The sequence below is a fragment of the Alexandromys fortis genome, unplaced genomic scaffold (assembly GCF_014885135.2).
Source record: "Alexandromys fortis isolate MF-2015 unplaced genomic scaffold, M_Fortis_MF-2015_v1.1 scaffold_164, whole genome shotgun sequence".
NCBI classification, from domain to species: domain Eukaryota; kingdom Metazoa; phylum Chordata; class Mammalia; order Rodentia; family Cricetidae; genus Alexandromys; species Alexandromys fortis.
This window is the reverse complement of record NW_026068047.1, coordinates 1204462-1230574: the sequence shown is the minus strand read 5'-3', so window position 1 is coordinate 1230574 and position 26113 is coordinate 1204462. Positions and strand designations below refer to the sequence as shown.

The following is a 26113-nucleotide window of genomic DNA, read 5'->3' as shown; positions in this document are numbered from 1 at the left end:
AACAATGAGGACCCTAAGAGAGACATACATGGATCTATCTAAACTACATGGTAAGTAGAAAAGACAAGATCTCCTGAGTGAATTAGGAGCATGGGGAACTTGGGAGAGGGTAGAAGGGGAGGGGAAAGAGAGGGAGGGGAGCAGAGAAAAATATATAGCTCAATTAAAAATAATAAAAAAAGGACCATGCATTCATAGGGAAAGAAATCTGGAAACAAATTGTGTCCGCACTAGACATGTACCTTGTCCCCTGTCATCATTCTGTAAACAATGCAGAGTAACATGTACTTAGCCTGCATGTACAGGTGTAAAGTAAATAAACCAGAAATGACAAAGCATACAGGCATGTGCACTAGGCAATTGTAATAGGACCTGAGCATCTAGTACCTGCATGAGACTAAAGCTCCAGATACATGGGAGTGGATACACAGGCAAAGAAACTATAAGAAATTATGAGTGACCTTATGAGAAATGAGGTCAGAAGAAAAAAATGGAAAAAATGCAACTCTATTAAAAAAGAAAGAACGAACAAAAGAAAGAAACCCTATATTACGAAAGTAGTGTGTATCCCTGTTATATCAGGGTCTCACTACAGAGTTTAAATTGGTCTTAAATTCTCAATCCTCATTTAGTAATTGTTTCTTTCAGTGTCTGTGCTGCTGGGGTTGTATTTAGAAAGTGGTCTCCTGTGCCAATGCGTTCAAGTGTACTTCTCACTTTTTCTTCTATAAGGTTCAGTGTGGCTGGCTGGCTTTAGGTTGCGGTCTTTGATCTATTTGGATTTCTCCTGAAACTGAAAAACTTCTGTAAAGCAAAGGACAGGGTCAACAAGACAAAACGACAGCCTACGAATGGGAAAAAGATCTTCATTAACCTCATATCAGACAGAGGTCTGATCTCCAAAATATACAAAGAACTCAAGAAATTGGTCACCAAAAGAATACATAATCCAATAAAAAAAAATGGAGTATAGACCTAAACAGAGAACTCTCAACAGAGGAATCTAAAATGGATGAAAGACACATAAGGAAATGTTGAACATCCTTAGTCATCAGAGAAATGAAAATCAAAACAACTCTGAGATTCCATCTTACACCTGTAAGAATGGCCAAGATCAAAAACACTGATGACAATTTATGCTGGAGAGGTTGTGGGGAAAAGAGAACACTTCTGCATTGCTGATGGAAATGCAAGCTGGTACAACCCCTTTGAATGTCAGTGTGGTGATTTCTCAGAAAATTAGGAAACAACCTTCCTCAAGACCCAGTAATACCACTTTTGGGTATATACCCAAAGGATGCTCAATCGTGCCACAAGGACATGTGCTCAACTATGTTCACAGCAGCATTGTTTGTCATAGCCAGAAACTGGAAACAACCTAAATGTACCTCGATCGAAGATTGAATAAGGAAAATGTGGTACATTTAAACAATGGAGTACTACACAGGAGAAAAAAAATAACATCTTGAATTTTGCAGGATAATGGATGGAGCTAGAAAACATTATTTTGAGGGAGGTAACTCAGACACAGAAAGACAATTATCACATGTCCTCAATGATAGGTGGTTTTAAACATAAAGAAAAAAAATAGCCTACAAACCACGATCCCAGAGAACTCTGACAACAATGAGGACTCTAAGAGAGACTTACATAGAACTAGTCTATATGGGAAGGAGAAAAAGACAACATCTCCTGAGTAAATTGGGTGCATGGAGACCTTGGGGAAGGGTTGAAGGGGGTGGGGAGAAGCAGGGAGGGGAACAGAGAAAAATGTAGAGTTCAATAAAAATCAATAAAAAAATTCTCAATCCTCCTGACTTAGGTTCCCAAGCCTTGATATCAGCCACCATACCTAGTATAAAATATTCTTTAATAATGAAGATAAATCATATTCAAACAAGGAAAGCTAGGAGACTCTGTTCTTAACAACATTAAACTTGATGGTTTAAACAGGGTTCTTCATGCTGAAGAAAAGAGTATGTGCAGAAACGGAAATCCATACACAGGAGCAGAATACAGACCTGACAGTAAGCAGTGGAACAACACAAATATTTACAAGGACACACCTCACATTCCTTAAAAGATTTTCATCAATAGTAGAACATATTCTAGTATTTTAAGACAAGTAGAACAAAAAATACCTATAAATAGACACAGAGGGGTCGAGTTTTGATGCTCACATATTCATATAATATGTATATGAATAGCAATTCACATAAAGTAGAATGTCACTTGAATACCCTTTAATAAGGTAAAAATATGTATGATTTGTATCAATTCAGACAAAAATACAACAAGAAGGTTTAACTAAAAAGCCAAAAGAGGGAACAGAATCGAGTTTTATCAGTAAACCAGGAGAATGCAGAGCAAAAACAATAAGAGACAGAAAACAAGCTAGATGTATAATAATTCCAGGACTTAAGAAGCTGAGGCAGAAGGATTGGTATGCGTTCATGGCAAGTTTGGGCTATACAGCAATATTATTATTTCAAATAACTAAAAATGAAAACAGTTCACAATCATATCACTCACTAAACACCATTTGTAAAGGGTAGATGTGTGGTGATATTTTGTTTGTGTTTTAATGAATAAAGCTTGCCTGAATATCAGAGTGCAGAGCTAAGCAAGACACTAGAGGCCAGGGAGTGGTGGCACACACCTTTAATCCCAGGACTGGAGAGAGGGAGGCCAAGGGATCTCTGTTAGTTCAAGGCCACCCTGGGCTACAGCAGATTGAATCTGTCTAAAAGAGAAGCAGAGCTCACATAAAGATGGTCACAGTACTTGGGTCCACTTTAATCCCAGCACTATGGAGGTAGAGGCAGGAGAGATATGGCTGGGCAGAGAAGACATATAAGGTGGGAGGAGATAGGAGCTCAGTGCAGTCTGAGGCAGCAGCCAGAGCAAGCGGTCTGAGGCAGTCTGAGGATAGGATTGCCCCTTCTGTCTGAGCACTGGTGGAGGTCTCCCTAGTGGCTGCTCTGCTTCTCTGATCCTTCAGCTTTCACCCCTAATATCTGACTCTGGGTTTTTATTAAGAACAATTAAAATCCATGCTAGATACTTATCAATTACATACCAGAGGTGGCCATGTTATTCAGAAAAACCATTTTAAATGTAAAAACAGACATACACACTTTTAATACCAGCACTTGGGAGGCAAAGACAGAAGGATCTCTGAGATCAAGGACAGCCTGCTTTACATAGTGATTTTTAAGGCTAGCCTGCTTTACAGAGTAACGTCAAGGTCACCCAACAAAGTAAAGCAAGACTTTATCTTTAAAAAAGGGGGGGGGGGGTAAAGAAGGAGAAAAGGACCACTTCCTGGCACCACACAGTAGAGGTCTTTCTTCTGCCTTTGGATCCCCACTATCTTCACCATATGAGGCAGTGGTTTCCTCTTAGTAATTTCTTAGTTATTGAGATAATAACACAGGCACTGTACACTGCTGCTCACAGCACTCTCTAAGACAATGTGGTTTATCTTTTCGATACTGTTCTTATCAGTGTCTGTACTATATGTTGTATTATCTTTCCAGTGAAGTTACCTGGAAGTCCCTCATGCTCTGATTCATTCTTATGCCCATCTTCAGCTGGGTCCACACTAGCTTGATAACTGGAAAAACATTTAACATGCAATATCACAGGTTAATATGTATCCATACAATGTATGTTGCATTATTTGTTTCAAATTTTCTAAAATTATGTCTTCTCAAGTACCATTGTTCTACCTAATTTTTACCAAAGCTAAAAATTAGGGTGACAGAAGGAAATGTTTTGAAAACAAGATTCTTAAAGCCTAAACCTAATTTGAGCTGCAAATAATCAATAGAAAATGTCATTTTTTAAGATACAAGTACACGCAATTTTATGTGTGTACATTAATATGAACACATCTCATCCCATGAACCAGGTACCTCTTCTTCATTAGAGATTAGGAATTATGAGCTATGAGGAAAATTACAGGAAGGCCAAAACAACTACAAAACTCCACAAAATGAAGTTAGCATTTATATGCTAATAAGCAATGTAACTCTTAGTGGAAGCTGATAGGGACCTGTAGTGATTTGGATTATAATGACCCCCATAAGTTCATATATTTGAATACTTGTTCCTCAGTTGGTGGAACTGTTTGGGAAGGATTAAAAAGGTGTGGCCTTGTTGGAAAAGGTGTGTTAGTAGGGTGGTCTTTAAGGTTTCAAAAGCTTTCTCAGTTAGTTCTCTATGGGGGTCTTCTTTTCCTTTCCAGTCATCAGTTCGAGAGGGCAAAGGGACAGAAAGCTTTGCACATGGCCCATGATCATGAACGGAGATAGCCCTCTGGGAGACAGACTTCAGTAGTCAGTTCAACTTTATTCTAGAATAGAAGGATCATAATCTTCCTTAAGTGGCATGCTCCTATCACAAGGCTTAGTATGTGGCAGTAGGATCCTATCAAAATGGCTGGAGCACTTGCCTACCTGCCCTGTGGGTCATCAAGGGAAGAGTGTTTGCAGGGAACTGTGTCAAGGGTCACCTTTGAGATAAGGTCAGTCCTCCAGGCCCAGAGACATTCTCCAGATAAGGTTAGGTAGACTGCAAGGAGCTTTGCTGGGGAAAGGGAGTCTTCCAGTTGCTATGGTAGACTGCAACCTCTGATCAGCAAGCAATGCCTTCCAACATCTCTCCCTGCCTGGGGCTTGTGGATCTAGATGGGAGCTTTAGGTGTTCCTGCTGCCGGTTGCCACGCCTTTGCTCCACCATCATGAACTCTAGCCTCAGAAATACTAAGCACATAAACTTTTCCTTCTATAAGTGGCCTCAGTCTCTGTGTTTCACCACAGCAATAGAAAAGTAACTAGGACAGGGCCTTAAACCAGTACCTGGTACGGTTGTGAGAAATAGAGTCCACTGCTCTGACTGAAGACTCTTGTTAACTGTCACCTCTACAATGCTGAATGCAGCTGGTTAAGCGCGCTGCCATCTCAAACCCCATAGCCCATGCCAGTCTACTTCATCTGTGAGACTCAGTTCTAATGAGCCACACACCATGATTCCCCCAACTCTTTCAATTTCATTTTTGTGTTCTTAAGATCCTAGGTAAGACCATAACCCAATTTTTATTTATGAGAAGAAAAACAGCCACACGGTTAATTAAGTAAGATGTTTGGCACCAAACCCTGGCCTTCACACACACACACACACACACACACACACACACACACACACACACAGAATGGGATTTGTCTGTTATATGTTTACCTATTAGAATTCTTGCACATACAGAAATATAGAAAAGCACAAAAATTAGTTAATGTTTTCACTATATTTACCTCTGTAAAGCTCTGAATTGTGCGGAGTCATCAGAATCTAGTTCCTGATTTAATTTGGAATAATCAATAGAAGACGTCAAGCCTTTTTCAAGTCTGGCAAAGAACTGCTCTTTCTCTTCTTGTTCTTCTAATGTGTCCAACCCCAACCCCAGGGTACTATGATGGAGCTCAGAAATGACTAATTCTACACAGAAATGAATGATAAACATATTTTGTTAACATGTACAACTTTGATAAAATTAAACAATCCCTTTGCTGACGTTATAGAGGAAACCCCCCACCCATCAAGCAGATCAACGAGAGGCTGTAATGTAGACTTTGTGTCTAAGTTGTGACCCTGATTCTCTGGGAGATCATATAATATGATATGTGATAGAAGCTGGGGACAGTTGAGCCCACTGCTACCAAAGTCTGAAGTGCAGTAGCAGTGACTTCCCGATTCACATCTCCCTTCTCACCATTTGCTTCTAAGCTGTCAACACTCAAGATGGAGGTTCCACTGCTCTTAAGAAATTGAGCTTTATCAGCAGACTCCTCTTCTGTGTCCAAAATAGGATGGGAAGCCTTCTTTGTCTTCAAATAGCTCACATTTGTCCCAAGCACTCCTAGGAACAAGACTTTATAAGTTGGTATTCATATTTATATTCAGGTAGTTCTGTTTAGAGAACTGTTATGATCATTATGCCAATGCAAGGAAACTCTCTTAATTGATTTTGTACATAATGGCTACAAATCTGTTTAAATAAAAATAAAATTACTAGAACTAGAATTTACAAAAGAAAAACTGTAATTTTGCTTGAATACAGTACCCTTTGCTTTAAAAAGAACATTTTAAAGGTTTGCATAAGATTCCTTACCCAGTTTTGCTGCTTGACACTGACTATGAAAAATATGAACCAACATACACAACTCAAGACAGGGAGAGTGGGTTCAAGGACAAATACGAGGGCTAGACAAGTTCCTTGTAAATACAATTTCAAGGAAACACCAGAACATCTCTGAAGTCATCATTTCTCAAATGCTGGGAAAGTCTCACACCAAGGTATGTGTAATATTTTTTGGAGAGGCAAGGCTATCACATTCTCTAACACAATTCTGAATTTCACCCTTTCTCTGAAACTAAATTATAAGAGATATTAAATGTATTTCATGATTGATTTGTGTCATGGTCAGCCTCTGCTATCAACCTGACAAAAGCCTGGGCTCCAGAATAAAGTTTTTTCCTGGCTTTATGTGAATAGTGGCCTTACTGGAACTCACAGTAATTTCCGCACAGTTGTACAAAGTTAGGATCTACCCGGATCCCACAGATGACCGAGTGCAAACCATAGTGGTTGCTGTTTTGTCAGCTCTTCATTCTGGCTCTATCGCTGGGCTCAGCAGATGTGACCCTGACCGCCAACCAACAACAGAAACTCACAGATAGCTTAGTGATGGACCAGCAGAGAATCCCAGTTTCGCTCACTAGACAGACCCTTTAGCCTTATGACAAATGAAAAAAAAAAAAAAAAAATCAAAACCCAACATTCTATGAGAATTTGTTCAGTTTTAATGTTTACTGGTAGGTACTCAAGGCTGGTAACGAATGAATCCCTGTCCTTAGGATGGGTATACAGGTCCCTCAGAAGCTGCTTCAGTCTGTGGCAGGACTCCCACCTAGTGAGCACAACAGAGCCTGGTACACAGAATGCACTGTGAACTTACTGAAAGCTTGTGACTGGGAACAGTGCAGGCTGCACTCGGAGTGGAGTGGAGTGGAGTGCAGCTCTCACGTGCTACAGAAGTCTAAGGGGTTGTGCTTCACCTAGCTTAGCCTGCTTCTTTTATTCACTGCATCTACTTTGAACTGAGACCTTCTTAAAAACAACTTATAGTTTTAGTTGTTACAGGTAAGTATTTTTGTTCTAGGAGTTATTCTTCCCTTTTAGAATATTTGCACATTTCTGCTCTGGTTTAGTACTTTCTAGACAAAAGGCTTCCATGCTAATTAAGCCCCAAATCTTTGGCAACATTTCCAAAGTACTTTTATCCTATGATATCTTTTCTGAACACTATGGGAAAAATAATTCTAGAAAAAAATTTCTTTATAAGCATACTTAATAGTTATGTGGTTTAAGGAATTGACGAAAAATCACCTGAAGTTTTCACTGAGAAACTCCTTTAATGTACCACAGTTAAAAAAAAACTAACAAATAACATCATTGTCAACAACAACAACAAAATCGAAGGAGCACTGTGGAGTCTATGCTAACACAGGGAAGGAGGAGCACTGTGGAGTCTATGCTAACACAGGGAAGGAGGAGCACTGTGGAGTCTATGCTAACACAGGGAAGGAGCACTGTGGAGTCTATGCTAACACAGGGAAGGAGGAGCACTGTGGAGTCTATGCTAACACAGGGAAGGAGGAGCACTGTGGAGTCTATGCTAACACAGGGAAGGAGCACTGTGGAGTCTATGCTAACACAGGGAAGGAGGAGCACTGTGGAGTCTATGCTAACACAGGGAAGGAGGAGCACTGTGGAGTCTATGCTACTGCAGGAAAGGAGCACTTCCCATCCACACAAAGCTCCTAAGTCCAGGAGTGCCATCTGATGTGGAGGTGCCCTGTGGTGTTCAAGGCCCAAAGGCACAAACCCTTGTGTTAAGAGGGAGCTGGGAGATTACTGCAGGACTGTGGGAAGCAGTGACATGAGCCTTACTGGACAAGGATGTTAGACGAAGGCCTATGACAGCAAGGGCTAAGCAAGGCATAGAGGCTGGGGTCCAAAGGTGTTTCTAGAAGACAGAAGAACTGAGCATGGTGCAATCACATGATGTGGAGAGGAGGGATACCATCAGAGTATACAGAACTTAAATTGTCACTTGAGAGAATCCAGGCTCAACATTGTTGGGGAAAAATGAAAAAGAGAAACAAACAAACCCCACAGACAATAATAAAAGCCATGGGTAAAATCCTCCCCTAGGCAGGAGAAATAGAAGTGCTATTCGTCATAATTGTGCTTAACCCTGACCCCAAGTACGGAGAACACAGTAGCAGTCACGGTTCTTTACAACTGGGGCAGCAGCAGCAGCAGAAGCCTACGTCAGACACAGTGTGATTTGTGATTTGATATACACGTCATAGACAACACTACATATGATGCACACCTATTATATGTGTGAGCAACACTTAAGGTCACACTGCAGTTGTAAAATGTGACCAGGAACATCCTGGGGAAAGTATAAACACAGGTCAGAGAAGACAAAGGCATGTGTTACAGCTGAGGCAGTAAATTATTGCTTTTCACTACTTAGTAGCAAACTGTGATAATAAATAAAATCCTACTTATTTGTTAATATGGTTACATGAATATAGTGGCAGATTAGTAAGCCACTTGAAATTTATTTATGTCATATACACGATATGATAATATGTAAATTATTTGACTAATCTTAATTTAAATGATCTCAGTGCAAATTAATGCAATAAGACATTCTGAATTACATAATATGCAACAAAGTAGAACAGTATGAAAATCAAGTCAAACCTCAGTTTTCTTTACAGTTTAATGATGCAGTAACTGCAGAATTAAGTCTTGACTGACCTCTTGTGGTCAAATGATTTAAAACAACAAAAAAATTATCAGTCTTTACCTTCATCAAAATCATCCTCAGTTATCCACCAAGGCACTGTATCTTTCTTCTTCATTTCTCTTTTAGGTTGTTCCGGTGTTTTGCTTGAATTTTCAAAAGAATCATCTGAAAGCTAAATAAGATACAAATTGTTAAATTTTAAAATACAGTTCAAATTACAAAATCCCAGATATGTTTTTTCTTTAGCTCTTTCACAGTTCAATTAGCACATGAATAATAGTCTAAGAAAGAATGTGTAAATTCCATTTCCAGACTTAGGTGATCAAACTTCAAAATGAAGCATATGTCTTGGAATACTGAGGTCACATCTGGAATTAAACAAGGAACCATGGTGGTGGAATGAAAACAGCCTCCCCCCCACCCCGTGGGCCTAAAGGGAGTGGCACTACTAGGAGGCATGGCCTTGTTGGAAGAAGTTGTGTCACTGGGGGTGGGCTCTGAGGTTTCAAATGTTCAAGCCAGGCCCCACGTCAGTCTCGCTTCCCGCTTTTAGCAACCTCTCCAGCACCATGTCTGCCTGAGTGGCACCATATTTCCTGCCATGATGAAAATGGACTAAAACTCTGAAACTGTAAGCCAGCCCCAATTAAATGTTTTCCTTTAAGAGAGTTGCTGTGGTCATGGTGTCTCTTCACAGCAATAGAAACCCTAAGACGGGAACAAAACAAAATATGAAAATATGATATACATACTTGCTTAGAAAACAAAGACTAGACCCCATATTCTGGACATTTTCTAGGGTCTAAGAATAAGTGGCAATTTAGAAAACTTACTACAGTGACTCTAGAATACAGTCTCTGTGAGTGAAAAATGAGGTAACAGAAATAAACATTCTGCTCCAGATATTAGCCAACATGTATCTGTCCCTTCCTACTCCTTAGCTATTTTTTTTTATACTACAATTCTGAATCCCTTTTTCTAACCCTAGTTACCTCCTTAGCTTCCTCTTCTCCTACTTTCCTGATTATAAACCCACTCGGTGCCGGATCTCCAGTACCTAGCAAGTGGTACCTGGAGCAAATGTGGGATTAAGGGAGGAATACTAAAGTCTATTTTACATTGGGGTAGAGGGGGATACAGGATGAGTTCCTCATCTCTACCTCTCTTGGTACTCTTATCTAGCTTTTCCTTTACAGAGCAATTCTTGAATTAACTGCTCAGTCCCATAAAATGTGGTTTCATCCAAAATGGTTTCCCTCAGGGACCAGGAGGCTTTCTAAACGCCTGCAGCAAAGGAAATGTGATCAAGTCATCCGCTGACCACATTATGGAAACCAACACCTCCTGGAAGGCTCTACCTATGAACTGAGGTGCATCCTTCTACTAGGCTCCTCCTCTTCAGTTCTGCGGCCTCACACACAGCTAGGGGCTCCTGAGCCCACTTCTTCAACACGAGATTTTCCCTACACTACGTTCCTCTTCCTTTTCCATTCTTACTCTGCATCCCACCCCCACCTCACCACCCCCGGACGCCCTAGGAAGAACCATGTTTATCATGTGCCTTCCCAGGGGCAGGGCTGCACCTGGTTCCTCTCACTTTATCTTTAAACAACCTCGCAGAGATTTCTGATGAGAAACTGAAACCCAGAGGGACCGACTGTCCCCACTGCAACTGTTAGAGTGATAACAAGTAGGACCCAAACTAACTAAGGACTCTGCCAAGGGCTGTCTACTTCCCACTACTGCAGACAGCTATCCATTGGGACAATACCAGGGTGAGTGACTAACTTCCAAGATGATATATTTTCACCTGCCACACGGAAAATACTATCTCAACAACTTGATGGGGTTTTAATTTTTAAAATGCTTAAAAAGAATTCATTGTCTTCCAGGTAAGAAAAGGGGAAGGTGTAAGAAAAAAAAATCACTTTATTTCAACCTAGCCTTCTGGTATCTCTATCACTTTCCAGTTTGTCTTTAAACATTACTACCATATTGAAACGTTCCACCCCTTGCCCTCAGCTCCGCGGTTTCTCTGTCTACATACAGGGCTAGAACCATTGCCGATTCCAAGCGGTGGCAAAGACAGGAAAACAAATGATGATGGCCCACCCTTCCAAAACACTGTACGTGTTCTGCCTTTCAAATCTTCTACACTGCTTCACAGGCTATTATCATCAAACAAAAGCAAAAGCCTGGCTCACACATAGTATCAGGGAAGATAATGAAGATTGGACCCTTCATAAATGAATACACTGTTGGTGGGAATAATAGTGTGTTGGGAGCAGTGAGACCCCAGATCCTGAATTTCTTGTAATCCCCTGATCTGAGTGCCTACAGCTGCTCTGAGCACGAGACCTTCAGGAGTTCCTGATGGCAGGAGAGTGGTTTCTGGTGGGTTTGGCTGGGGCGTGGCTATCTCTATATAATCTGCCCCTGAACACAATAAAGGGGGCATTCTGGGGGAATTCAAGGATGACCCGTGCCGCTGTCTCTCTGTCTGTGTCTGTCTGTGTATTTTAACCTCCAGCCCCTGTTGAATTAAGAGCGGCGGCGGCAGGGCTGCGTCCCCGGCACCCGGCCGCCCTCATGGCTAGTTTATACCCAGAAATAATTACACGGAAACTGTATTCTTTCAAACACTGCCTGGCCCGGCTAGTTCCAGTTTCTTATTGGCTAGCTCTTACATATTGTTCTAACCCATTTCTAATATTCTGTGTAGCCCATGAGCTGGCTTACCAGAGAGGATCTTAACCTGCGTCTGTCTGGAGCGGGAGAATCATGGCGACTTCTCAACTCAGCTTCTTTCTCCCAGAATCCTGTTCTGTTTTCTCCACCCACCTAAGGGTTGGCCTATCAAGGGGCCTAGGCAGTTTCTTTATTAATAAGAAATCACTCCCACATCAAGCCCCCTTGCCCGAAGCTCGCCGACTGGGTGCCAGCGCACAGAGCGCAGACACGGGGGCGCGGTGAGCGGCAATTGTGTATGATACAATTTCACTTCTAGGCACATATTCAGAAGACATTAACATCCATCCACACTCGAAGTTGTATGGTTATTCATAGTAGCATTATCCATGACTGTCCAAAGTAGAAGGATCTCGACGTCTGTCATCTGTAAACTTAACAGTATATCCACAGAATGGCAAGCTACTCACTAAAAGGAACTGACGCCAAGACATGCTATAACACAGGACTGTTGCATTGTAAACACTATGTTAAGTAAAAGAAGCCAGCTTCCAAAGACCAGACATACAGTAGGGTTCCATTTCTATGAAGCCAAAATAAGGGACAAAAAGCCAATAGTGGTTACCCAAGCCTGGGGGAAGGACGAGCGATGAATGCGTTCTACGGTTGACTATAGCAAAGGTTATGAAATACTAAAACAGTGGTCACATACATTTTAAAGGGGCGAGTTATATGGTTTATAAATTATAACTGAAGAAAGTTAACTTTAAAAAATTGGGTTTAACTACTCTCTTAAAACTAGACATTGAATCATATCTTTGAGCAAAATGTTTGTTCAACAATATCATAATGATCAAGGGAGTTAGCATGCTTCTTAGAAACCATAATGTATTTTGTGTGTGTGTGGGTACATCCTTGCTCACATATGCATGCCACTATGTACCATGGAGGGAATGCTACATTCACTGGGAACTGCTGGGATAGACTAGATAAGATGATGGCATTGTGCTAACAGATGCCAGCGTCTGAAATGAGAAGGAGCCGAGGGCTCCTGGGTATCTTCTTAGGAGGCGCTGAAGGGATGTAGGGATGTGCTTGCTGATGCGATGGTTATGTCTTTAGAGGAAAGCTAAGGAGGGGTCTTAGGTGAGATTTACAATAAAGCTTTAGAAGGCTTGAACTTACCTCCTTCATAAATTGCTCAAATTCTTCATCAAGCTCTTCTTTGGAATAGTGAGCCATACTTAGTAATTTTCACTTCACAAAGAAAGCATCCAGAAGTATTTAAGGCACTGGAAACCCTAACTGACAAGACAGAAAAAGAAATCTCTTGAGGAAATCATCATTGAAACAACACTAAATGCCTGAAAAACTTCATCACGGCAGTATAAAAATCACAATTACAATATGCAAGTGGAGTCCTAATTCACTGGAGCAAACGCTTGTGAAGGTTATCTTCTACTCACGGTCTGTAATTACATTTCATCCAGCTGTTAAGGGGAGGGCTCCACATTTTCCACTGTGTTTGTATTTGTCTCTACTAAAATCTCTCAAAAACCAGGTCCTCTGAGAGAATTTTTTTTTTTTAAAGCAGGAAGTGGAAACAGTACTTTCTCCTTGTAAAAAACAGCGCAGTTCGGGCTGCTTGGTTCAAATTAACGGTCTTGCAAAACGTATTTCCTACAAGCAGGGATGATGTTTCCAGACATAAAGTGAATTTATAAGACTCAGAATACAGTAAAGAATTTAGCGGTGCATGCCTGAAATCCCTACAATAAGGAGACATAAGGCTTTCTAGTTGGAGGCCAACCTGGGCTCAATTAAGCACAATTAGGTAATGCCTAGTTTAATGATATACGCTAATCAGTACGAAGTGTTTCTCTGGAAGTAAAGGCAGGCTAACAGAAACAATGCCCTGAATATCTTGAGGGTGATCTAGCCAAGTTGCAGCTCCTCTGAGCTCAACTCTTTCCCCTGGGTGAGCCCATCTTCAGATCTGTCCTAGCTTTTGGATTCAACTCTCTGGGACAGCACAAACCCTGGTTGCTTTTCTAAAGGACTGGGGCGAGGACTCGAGTGTATAATATTCACTGCAACCTGCAGGGCAACACCTAATGCCTTTATTTGCATTACTGACCACGAGGTCCAACGGTTAGGATAAGGAGTTGCAGAGATAGCTTGGTCAGAGGTGGACCCCACGAAAGGGCCCTCGGACTGGTGGTGTTCAGGCTGCAATTAGTGCAGATTTTGGCGGCTGGCGCAAAGCAAAGACGCATCCGACTTGGAGTTCGGGCAGAGGAGCGGAGTAAGGCTCAAATAAAAGTAGGGGGCCCGGCCCGGGGTACAACCTGGAAACAGCGACAGGGTCGTGTGCAGCGACAGCGCCTGACCTACCTGCTACCAAGAGCCCGCGCTTTCCCGGAAAGTCCCGGCAGGCCAGTTGTTGTCAGGGCAACAGACCTCCACAGGCGGGCGGCTCCCGCAGTCACGTGATGTGACCGGCCACATGACACAATGAGCAGCCACACTAGCTATACGTTTCTCGGAGACTTTGCAAATGGAAAACGGAACCACCGGGCTCCGCAGGATGCTACGCCCGGGAAAGGAGGACATGGGCATCGCCGCGCGCGCGCACCCCGCTTTTCCTACGCTCTTGTAAATCCCAGCGCCGCAAGCCTGACGCGAGGACGGGACGCAAGCGCACAATCCCGAGCCAGCGCACGGCTTCCTGGGAGTTGTAGTTTAATCCCCCGGTGCTGCTCCTTCCTCAGAGGCTGCTCTTCTTTCCGGTCGTTCCCACCCTTTGCATTTGAACGTTATTTTCTAGGTTGAAAGGATTTTTTGTTTTGTTTTTCGAGGCAGGGTTTCTCTGCAGCTTTGGAACCTGTCCTGGAACTAGCTCTTGTAGACCAGGCTGGCCTCGAACTCACTGAGATCTGCCTCTGCCTCCCGAGTGCTGGGATTAAAGGAGTGCGTCACCACCCACCGGCTTCTAGGTTGAAAGTTGTACAAATAATTTACGAGGTTGCATCTCCTTCACGTAACAAGCCATGTGTGGGTCTTGTGAGAGAAATACAAACCTGGTAAAGCTAATTCTAGTGTTAGGAGAAGAGAGGTCCGCCACCTAGTGGACAAGCATTTGAAAATACACAATATCAAGATTATCAGTAAGACAGCCACACTTGCAGAGCTGCCCTGGTTTTTCTGGTGTCTTGCTTTTCAAAGCTCTCTTCTATGGTGACTTGCTTGAGTTTTTGCGTTCTCTTTCTCCCACTCTCTCTTCCCATTCCCCCCCTTTCCCTCTCGATACATACACGCACAGACACGTTCTGCATCTCAGAGGACACCATATAGGAATCAAAGTAAAATCTTCAAAAAGTAGAGGGGCTTGTGCTGGGCATTATTCTGTACTTCCTTTCTATTTCTAAAAATTCTGAACGTTTCACTCAACAGTACATACTGCCATCCGAGTGTTTACAAGCCAGAGACTTTCCTATAAAAATAAAACAGAAACCTGTTTGAAGCTCCCATTTTTTGAGCACTTGGTGGGAACTTTCCATGCATTATTAAATTCTTACAATTTACAAGTCAATTTAATTCAGTTTATGGTCTGGTTTTTAGTCTTGTTCTGAGTGAGCTCAGTCCCTGTCCTAAGTACACCGGCACTGAAACAGACGAGTAGCCCAGGCAACGGCTAAAGGAGTGCGGGGAAAAACATTACGGTGACACTTCGTGTAGACAAACTGAGAAAGTTTGGGGACTTTCCGCCTGTGGTCTAACTTCAGTCTCGCTCAACACACAGTTCTTTTTACCATCAACTGAGCATTCAACTAGCAATTTCGCTCTTTGTACTAGTAGATTTTGCTCCCCCCTACCGCATATGAGGCCCATCTTCTACCACCTTTACACGCTCAGATTCTGAAATTAGCAACCTTCACCATTTTTACTGAGACTTTCCTGGAGGTTTGAGTCACTGAAACTCCCAATACGGTAGTTCGAATATAATTGGCCCCCGTAATCTCATAGGGAGTGGAACTATTAGAAAATGTAGCTTTGTTGGTGTGGGTACAGCCTTGTTGGAGAAAGTATCACTGTGGGAGCAGTTTGATGTTTCCTATGCTCAGGATGCAATCCAGTGTCTCAGTCCATTTCCTGTTGCCTGCAAGATGCAGGATTCTCAAGTACTTCTCCAACGCCTTCATTTCGCCATGCTCCCTATCATGATGATAATGGACGGAACCTCTGAAACTGTAAGTGAGTCACCCCAATTAAATGCTTTCTTTATTAGAGTTGCCATGGTCATGGTGTCTCTTCAGAGCAATAAAAACCTTAAGACACTTCCCCAAGTCATGAGAACAACTTTAGTTCCATTGCAAACCTATAGTTGTCTCATCTCCTTTCTAGATTGATTCTCTGATAGCACACAACCATTATGAGAAGATGTCCTTGTCTGTCTTTCAGAGTAGGTTTCATGAGGCTGTAATGTCTTCATGCCTTTCTCCCTAAATCTGTAAGCGATGGCTGTGCCTGCGCCCCCCTGACCTGCCTTATCTATTTCAGTGATTCTCCTATCTCTCGTCCAGCATATGATTTGGAGCTTCACCCGTTCTTACTGACCTTAAATCTTAGGAGCTGTTTTCATGTCTCACTCTAACTGTCAGTGGGAGTTAAAACATGCTGGGGATCCTCTGTCTAACATGCCACTTTCAAAATACTCACCCTGTTCTGTATTTATCTGCTGTTCCCCCTAACAGTCTATCCTGGGGAATTGTTTCCACCTCATCCCTCTTTTGTTAGATTTTCCAATTTTGCATCCACCCACACCAGGCTACTAAAACTGTTCTTGGTAATATCATAAATTTAATCACTGAGTGTTGCTAGAAGGAAAAAAAAGTTTCTACTACATAACCTTAATTGATATCAAAATCTTGTTTGTTTTTGTTCTAAATTTCCCATGAGTTCTAGTGATCTATATACAATTACCCAATTCATATATATTCACATGATATTCTAGAAACATCTCTACTGCAATGGAAGCCTTGCTTTTTTGCATGTGTAAGTGTACGTTCACATGTGCATGAGAGAACCTGTGTGCAAATGCATTTGGAGGCCAGAGATTTCCACCTTAAACATCAAGGCAGGGTCTCTGACTTGAACCCAGAGCTTACTGATATGACATCAGTCCAGTCACCCAGGATTCCCTGTCTCTGTCTTCTTGAGTGTTGGGATTATGGGCAGGTTGCCACTCCCACCTAGCTTTTACATAGCGCTGGGGATCTGAACTCTAGACCTCATGTTTACATCACAAGTGCTTCACACACTGACCTCAGTCCTATAAGCCTTGCTTTTATTCCCTTTCTATACCTATTTCTTCTGCCGATGCTTCTCATTGCACTTTGAGGTGCAGCATGTAATTACTTGACAGAAATCTTGGAGTTTTCTCTTCCCTCTATGGTTGATAATACTACCTTCACAACATGTCTCCCTTCTATTCCCTTCTCTAAATCTCAAGTGCTGAGGTCTTACCCACACCGTTATTTCCTGAACTACCTTCCTAGTCTCTTACATCTTCACGTGTCCTCCTCTAGACCAATGTCTATATAATTTAAGAGGTCATTGTGTGACACCATAAATCAGGTTAGTTCTTTAGTCCCACAGGGCAGGGAACCCTGATTGCTTTTTGGGCTGATGAGGGAGGGGGACTTGGTTGGGGAAGGGGGAGGGGAATGGGAGGCGGCGGTGGGGAAGAGACAGAAATCTTTAATAAATAAATATATAAATAAAAAAGATTTAAAAAAGAAGCCTTCAATGATTTCATATTGTACTAAACTTCTAAGAACATCTGTAAGGCCCTGTATGATGCATTTGGTGTGACCTATCCATATAGACCCATTGCATTTGCACTCACTAAGATGGACACAATAATTTGAAGCTCAATTGTTGAATTTAGTTCTTTCATTAGACTAATAGTCTACTAGTAGTCCTGTAGAGGCAATAATTACAGCTTTCAGCTTATAATGAATGTTACTGTGTTTATGGAGTGAATAGACATTGTTTTGAACCAAGGTCTGACCCTAAAAACATTTTTAAAAGGCTCAAATGTTTGCCATACTGATTTATATGGTATACCAAGCCGTAAGTTTACTCAATACGGACAAGTTTAACAGAAGCTGCCCTTGAACACTTCAGCATTGCCAGGGCAGAGGCGGAAGGCAAGGGGGTGAGATGGGGATAGAGAGAGAGAGAGAAAGAGAGAGAGAGAGAGAGAGAGAGAGAGAGAGAGAGAGAGAGGAAAGAGAGAGAATATCTTGTGCTGGGCATGACTGCATACATTCTCATGTTCTTCACTTTACCTGACTCCATTTTAAAGTAAGCAGTATTGACTACACCTCAGAGAAACTAACATTTAAAGAATAAATTTCTGAGGTTCACATAACTAAAATCAAGCATATCCAAGACTCCAGCTCTGACATACTGACTGAAAGATACCTATTTTTAAATACTGCATAATACCAACTCTCATGGTAAGCATACATCTTGTTAAAATATCTATGAAATTCTATGAAATGGAAAACTAAGTACCCAATACCAGTAAGTACCATTTGGGATAGATCAAAGAGTCCTACATTTATGGGTTTTCATAATTGTTAAAAATTTCATGTGTGCTTTTTGTCTCAAATATATATGTATATACACACACACACACACACACACACACACACACACACACACACACATATATATGAAATGTTTATTTAGCTCCAAGTTGAGCTCTCCAGGATAAGAACTCTAAGGAGCCCTCAATTCATTTTCTAAAAGCTCAGTACATACACTGTACAGTGTGAGAATGTGGTTAATGTGGGCAGCATCCACAACACAGCTACATCCAAGACCTGAAGCATCAGAGGGATGCAGACCAAGGCATCCTGTGATTCAATTAAGGAGCAGCAAATTTACTTAGTTATACAATAGTTAAATTTAACAAAGTTCTGTTTCTTTACCTCTTCTTCAGATGTGGGTTCCCTTTACTTGGGTAGGTAATAGGAAAGACACCGAATGCTTTCTATTATTCTGGTTACAAGAAAATTAAGTTTAAAGACCATAGGGTGTTGTTTTTATTTATTTATTGTTACTGTTTACTTTTCTCCATTTGTCCATTATTCTGATTGCTTTTGTTTTAATTAAAATTTTTCTTAATTCTTTTACATATAATGTCTGGTGTTCAAAGTTTTAGCTGATGCTATAGTTTTTCCCTAAGAAAAATAAAAATAATTATTCATAATAGAATTTTGAGAAATTGTGCAGTCGTCTTTTAATTATTTAAATGTTTTTGAAACACGGACAGATGCTCTTTCCCTAGGGCATGCAGGGCTACCAGTTTACAATTATATCGTGATGACACGGATTATGATTCAGTTATGAAACTCTTAAAAATAATTTTCCAAAATCCTGTAAATGGTCACTGGGGGTGCCAGTAACCATAACAATTTGACTACACTTCTAAATAAGATAATTAACATGATTTTATATTCATCATTCAAATGGAAAATTACAAAGTTGATAAATTGGGCTTCGTCAAGTTAAAAAAGTGTTATTTCATGAAAGCCCTTATTAGAGGATGAAAAGATAAGCTAAAGACTAAGGGAAAATATTTGAATATTAGTATACATAGTATACATAGAGAACCCGACAGGTTCAGTAGTAAAAATAAAATATGAAAGTGGAGCAAAAGCAGGAACAGGCATTTCATGAAGAGGGTCTGAGATAGGCTAATAAGTACATTTTTCTAGATTGATTTCTGTAACTGAGATAAACACCATGACCTGAAGCAAGTTGGGGAAATGAAGGGTTTATATAGCTTGCACTTCTGTGTCACAGTCCATCATTGAGGGAAGTTAGGGCAGGAGCTCACCAGGAACCTGGAGGCAGGAACTGAAGCAAAGGCCACGGAGAAGCATTGTTTATTGCCTTGATTCCTCTGGCTTGCTCAGCTGCCTTTCTTGTATAGCCCTGGTCACCCTGCCTAGAGATGACACCTCCCATGGTGGGCCGGTGCAATTAAGGAAATGTCTCACAGATATGGCCATAGGCTAATCTGATGGAGGTAATTCCTTTGTTGAGATTCTCTTCCCATGTGTGTCTAGGTTTGTGTTGACAACTAACCAGCACACACACAAAAAGATGTGTTTCTTCAATACATATCAAATCTAGCTTTTGATTTCTATGTATAATGAAAAGTTTGATATAGCAATAGAAGACTAAAGATAAAATTATTTTCAAATATCTAATATATAGTTCCTTCTTTGATGTAAATTCATTTTGTGATTAAAAGTAAATCAGAAAATTGTTTCGGAAGTTGTGAGTCTACCCCTAAATAAATAACCATCTATTATTTTCAATTCTGAGCCACTGTGGGATTTCTTTTAAGCATTCTTCTTTATCTGACACCTATGTGGATTCGGACTCCACACCTACCGGATGTCTATGTGTTACTTTTGTTGGTTAATGAATAAGGAAACTGCCTTGGCTTATTGATAGGGCAGAACTTAGGTAGGCAGGGAAAACTGGACTGAATGCTGGGAGAAGGAAGGTGGAGAGAGAGACCTATAGAGCCGCCACTGGGAATAGAAGCACTGAAATTTTGCTGGTAGGCCACGACCTCTTGGTAATGGACAGATTAATGGAGATGGGTTAACTTAAGATAAAAAAGTTAACCAATAAAAAGCTGGAGCTGATGGGGCAAGCAGTGTTTTAATTAGTACAGTTTCTGTGTGATTATTTTGGGTCTAAGCTAGCCAGGTGGCCAGGAAGAACAAGAGGCCCTCCCTCTTGTTGTATGTTTCTTTTAACCCTTTACATTTAAATTTTTACATTTAAAATTTTACATCAGAGAGAGAGAGAGAGAGAGAGAGAGAGAGAGAGAGAGAGAGAAAACACAAAGTTGAAAGGTATAGTGTGAACCAGAAGGAGTGAGGGGCAGAAGGAGCTTACAAATATAACCAAAAGGCATATTATGTAATGCATGTGTGAATTAAAGTATTATATTAAAATAAAATATTTTAAAATAAAAATTAATAGCCCCTTTTAGTCTTAAAACTCTTATGAAGGGATTTTGCTAACTTAGCATTAGTCTCTGCTTGAGGTAAAATACCATAGGTAATGATAACTCCTTGCCAAGAATTACCACTTTTCTGAAAGTCATTTTCTCAACTGGAGTTTTGTCCTCTCAGATGACTCTAGCTTGTGTCAAGTTGACATAAGACTAGCCAGCATAGCAGTCTTGAGCACACCTAGGCCATGTATGGAATCATTTTCTAACCCACGCTATTGAATTTGTTCAAATACTGATGCATAGACTTCATTTATCATAGTCACAATCTTGGTGGCCTCTTATCTTTCCTCTCATTCCTGCTGCTGAGATCAGCCTTTGGCAAGCTTCACACAGCTGTAACTCAACAGCATGTCTGCCTTGAGAGCTCTCACATGAACCTTCTCTTCTGTTTTTCAGGGACTCCTTTCATCTCGGAGATAGCCCATACAGCTCTTAGAAACCCATGGGTCTAAGCCTCTGTAGGCCCATTCTTGATCATTGTGGTTGGAGCTAATGAGTGACTGGTCACCCATTCAGTCTGGGGGGTTATCAGTCTTTATGAACGTTTATAAGACTTCTGAGGATATCCAGTGTGATTCAGAACTGGTTGTTCACAGCACTGTCTTAAGAGCACATCTTTGTATTAGCTTGTCTTCCTCCAATGCCCACTGCTACTTGCCAACTCATTCCCAAGCAATTACTTTTATTCATATCTGTGTCTTTTGTTCTATTTGAGGAACCCTGGGAAGAATAAGTGGTATTGTTAATAGAGTTCGCCAAGAGACAGATTTTTTTTTAATGATGGGATTTGGAGATCAGATAGCTCATCATTCCTATGGCCATGAAGAACCTACTGTGATGGATAATGGGGTGGTAGCAACCAGCAGCATCACTTATGAAGAGTCTCACTTGAGGTTAGCAGAGCAGAGACAAAGGACTGACTGACTCATACTCTCACTCTTTTACTTGGGTGTGGTGCTGGTGGTAGCCATAAGGATGATACCATGGTTGGATTGGGTGCTTTTAGATAAAGAAAATGACTGGCCTATGTCAGTTACAATCAATGTAAGGAACACTATAAAAAACAATGATTTTCTGACATTTTAGGGTATCTTTTTTTTTCAGCTGCAAAAGAGTGTAGTAAAAGTCCATCCCAGTCTCATCACAAGAGGGCACAGTTGCAAAGGATACTGAAGATGTGGTCTCATTTGGTGTCCTAACTACAGCCCTGATGGGCAATGGTAGACCTTTGATTATGCAATATTTGGTAATACTGAACTTGCAGATTTCCCCAGATGACTCAAATTTTCCCATTTTCCTCATTAAGGACTCCATCCTCTGTTTGCCTAGAGACCTTGAACAGACCTATGGAGTCATGTTGAAAAATTTACAAGGTGATGTTTGTCCTTCTCCCGGTCTATCATGCAAACATTTATTGCCTCTAATCAGGATTCCATTGAGGTCTGGTGTGGGAAGTCCTTCTGTCTATGTGTTGCTTTTATTGATTAATGAATAAAAAATTTTCTTTGGGTTTATATTAGGGCTGAACAAAGCTAGGCGGGGAAAACTAACCTGAATGCTGAGAGAAGGAAGGCGGAGTCAGAGAGAAGCCTTGTAGCCCGGCAGGAGACAGACCTGGTAAGCCACAATCAAGTGGCGATACACAGATTAATAGAAATGGGTTAACGAAAGATATATGAGCTAGCTAGCAATACGCTTAAGTCATTGGCAAAGCAGTGAATTAAATAGTATGGTTTCTATGTGGTTATTTCAAGGCTGAGCAGCTTTCAACGCTGAAGCGACCTCCTCTGACAGAGGTCTCAGAATACCTGGTGAAGGAAATATTTTTCCCCTAGGGGGAAATGGTTTTTTGGGATTTCAGGTCCTAGATTACATACCAGAGGAACATGTGTAGGAATGGATGTTAAAGGTCTTGGCCAGTAGGAGAAATATGGTGGTGTGGGTAAAGAAGAATATATTGACATTTGTAGACTCATAACTTAGCTTTCAATATTCTATGAATGACACCTGGAGATAGACCTAATATTCTGCCAGAAAGTTTTTTAAGTCTCTAATGTGACAATAACCAATAGAAAAATGAGAAAGAGATGTGAAATTACTTTAACCTAGTATTAAGGGTGACCAGAGAATGGTCAGAGAGACAATTCACAGAGACATGACAGACTTGAAATGGGGCAAGAATTAAATAACTTTGATGTGGGATGTCTAGAACCTCTCGCCTGTGTTTGCTGGGTAGACCTAAGGGGAATTCTTTGCAGTGAGGAGAATGTCAACATTTAAGCATTTGTGTGACGTCTGTCTTATTACAGGTCAAAGTTTTTGATGGAAAGTGATTCCATGGAGCCAGTTTCCTTAATACTATTTGAGTTTTAGGATTCCTGAATGGCAGAGTCCATTTATGCATATTGCTCTGGTTCTAACTATATAAACAGGCACAAGTCTATCAGAGAAATCAGGCTCCCTTGACCTTCAGGAACCTGTAGAGAAGACTGCCGATCATGTTATTCTGAAGGGTGAGATAGATAGCACCAAGTTCAGATACGTCTCACAAAGGCCACATTGGGTCTTTGGTTCACCCTGTGACCATAAGTGAATAATTGGGATGTGTGCTTTTAAACCAGAACAGCTCTTAGGATCCTATATCTGTACATCCATTGTATTGGGAAGGAATGAATGCAAGTCTCACAAATGCCCCATCACCATGCAAGTGAAGTGGTTTTACGGCAGGTGATAACTGGATAGACTGTTGCAACAACTATAACCTGATAGGAAGGATGGTTTGGGTCCCTCTTTCAGACAATGGAAGATCAGCAGAGTGCTGGCCAAAGGTGGGAGACATTAGAATAGTAATAGATGAGAGACGATGTGTCAGCAATGCCTTAGAACCACCAAGAACAGCAGTGTTGGCGGCTAATGTCACAAAACCTCTTGCAGAGATCATTGCTTACTAACTCCTTAAGGAATCTCTGTGATAGATTTGATTAAATGAGCAGGAAAGGATCAGAGAAGTCCAAAGGGCCAATTATCTCAGATGCCACTCTGTTCATCACAAGTCCCCTCAGCCACACACAGCCATCACTTTGCAATTGGTTCTCACAAACTTTGGCCAGCTGGTCTTAAGTGTAATTGGGAAATGCTTCACCTCTGGCCAGTGAGGAAGCATATTTCCCTAGAATTTTTGGCATTCAGCATAGAGTGGTGTAGGAGGTCCTTCTGTTTTTCTGTTGTTTTCATTGGTTAATAAAGAAACGGCTTTGGGCCTCTTGATAGGGCAGAACTTAGGTAGGCTGGGAAAACGAAATGACATGCTGGGAGGAGGAAAGCAGGGTCAGAGAGATGCCATGGACCTGCCACCAATGATAGACGTGCTGAAACTGCTGGTAGGCCATAACCTCATGGCGATATACAGATGAATAGAAATGGGTTAAACTAATATGTAAGAGTTAAACAATAAGAAGTTAGAGTTAATGAGCCAATCAGTGATTTAATTAATACAGTTTCTGTGTGGTTATTTCGGGGCTAAACTAGCTAGGTGGCCGGGATTAACAAGCAAGCCCTCCCTGCAACAAACTACTACACACATGCAACTGACAAATAAGTATGCATTAGTCATAGTCCCAGGGCCACTTTGCCCATGATGGGTGGCAGTCCATGAAGAAATGATACTCTCCTCAGCGCCAGGCATTTCATTAAACTCTTGTAGAAGACCTGCAATAATGGCAAAGTTTGGCCACATCAGCTATAATATTCTTACATCAGTGCATTCTTACCTCAGTACTTTCTTTCTTCCTGATTTTAACTCCTGTTTCTTCATTATTCCCAGGATTATATTCTCTGGGATTATAGTCCCAGATCAATTGAATGAGGAGAAGCTTTTGGGGATAGAGAAACCCAGGCTTTGACAGTGATCTTACTAAGTTGAGATAATACATAAACTCAGTTCAATTCTTAATATATAATCATGCATCTTTATTATTATTTAAGCACACGTAGATATAAGCAGTAGTTATTCTACATATCTTTATTTTAATTTATGCTTTATAGCTTGTAGTCACGGTGGGTTATAAGCTGCTGTATTACTAAGATAACCATTATCTTACCTACAGGCTTCGAATAGGAAGACTTCTTCCATGGTTTAAAGTAGTTTGAAATCGTCCAATGTTACTTCTACATCATCAGGGGTATCCTCTTGTCGAGGTATCTGCACATGAGAAAGGGTCCACAGTTTTACTCTACTGAGGTGAGTGGGATTTTTGTTACTTGGGTTGGTAATGTTTGTGATGTCACTTTCTGTTTTTACCATCAGAGGTTGTAGAGGGACAATGCAGGATAGAAAGTTGGAGTTTTGTGGGAAATAAACTCAAGTTAAAATTTTAATTATTTAAAAGAACACTTCAGAAGAAAACATCACAACACAATGCCATTTGTAAATAAAGATGTATTTTTGAGTTATGGCATTAATCTGGTGGGTTATAAGAACATCAGTTGTTTTTTTGACAATGAGTACTCACCTTTATTTTTTAGAAAAACATTTAAAATAAAAAAATTATCAGTAACTGCTTGAATTGGAAACATAAATTTGTAGCTTAATTATAGTTTTTATTGTAATTCTAAAATGGGCAAAAAATTCTTGAAAATAAGATGTAAGCAAGTAAAGTTAAAGCTTGGGAGTATCTTTGAACATATTTCTTAGTGTATTTCATGATGCATGGTAAAATGTGTCTCACACTTTTCATTAGACAAACTAATAATGTAAAGTATATTATCTTATTTGCAATAAAGACCCTTTATTTTTTAATAATTTGTTTTTATTTTATGTGAATTGGTGTTTTGTCTGCATGTGTGTCCGTGTGAGGGTATCAGGTCCCCTAGAACTGGAGTTACAGACAGTTGTGAGCCACCATGTGGGTTCCGGGAATTGAAGCCAGGTCTTCTGATAGAGCAGTCTTAACTACTGCGTCATCTCTCTAGCCGCAAAGATCCTTTCTTGATAAGTATTTTGGTTAAGTTATAGGCAACATATACTGGTTTAAAGCTTTTTTTCTTCTGCTTTAGATAAATTTAGATAAATTATTAGAAATTATGAAAGCCCAAGCAAGTTAAAACAATTTAAACTTTTGTTTGTCTTAATCATAAGATCATCCATTGGTGCTGCTCTTTGTTATACAATATTTTAAAACCTTATGCAGTGATTCTTAGTGTAGTCTGTTGTGCATCTGTAGGGCCCTGGTCTCCCTTATTCCTGGGGTGCATTGGTGGGGACAGTTTGTTATTTGTTAACTAAGCTTCCTGTGTGTTTCCGTGCTATCCCTGCCCCACCTGGTGATTTAGTTGCAGGCAATCTTCTCCATTGTTAACTAAGTTTCCTGTGTGTTTATTTCCCACCTCCCTGGGTGGTGAGATCTTTGTGCTGCAGTTAGGTAGAAAA

The 26113-nt window shown here is 40.8% G+C and overlaps 1 protein-coding gene across 2 annotated transcripts in view; it reads right to left on the bottom strand.

Annotated features, from left to right (window-relative positions):
• Cep162 (centrosomal protein 162) overlaps positions 1-14213 on the bottom strand; it is a 73345-nt gene extending 59132 nt beyond the window's left edge. For both annotated transcript variants that reach the window (XM_050118914.1, XM_050118915.1), the window contains exons 1-6: positions 13968-14213; positions 12759-12878; positions 8946-9057; positions 5771-5917; positions 5313-5496; positions 3549-3616 (exon numbers count right to left, since the gene is read on the bottom strand). In XM_050118914.1, coding sequence (XP_049974871.1) covers positions 3549-3616; positions 5313-5496; positions 5771-5917; positions 8946-9057; positions 12759-12815 — 568 coding nt within the window. In that variant the 5' untranslated portion in view covers positions 12816-12878; positions 13968-14213. The remainder of the gene's footprint in view (positions 1-3548; positions 3617-5312; positions 5497-5770; positions 5918-8945; positions 9058-12758; positions 12879-13967) is intronic.
• Positions 14214-26113: the final 11900 nt, after the last annotated feature.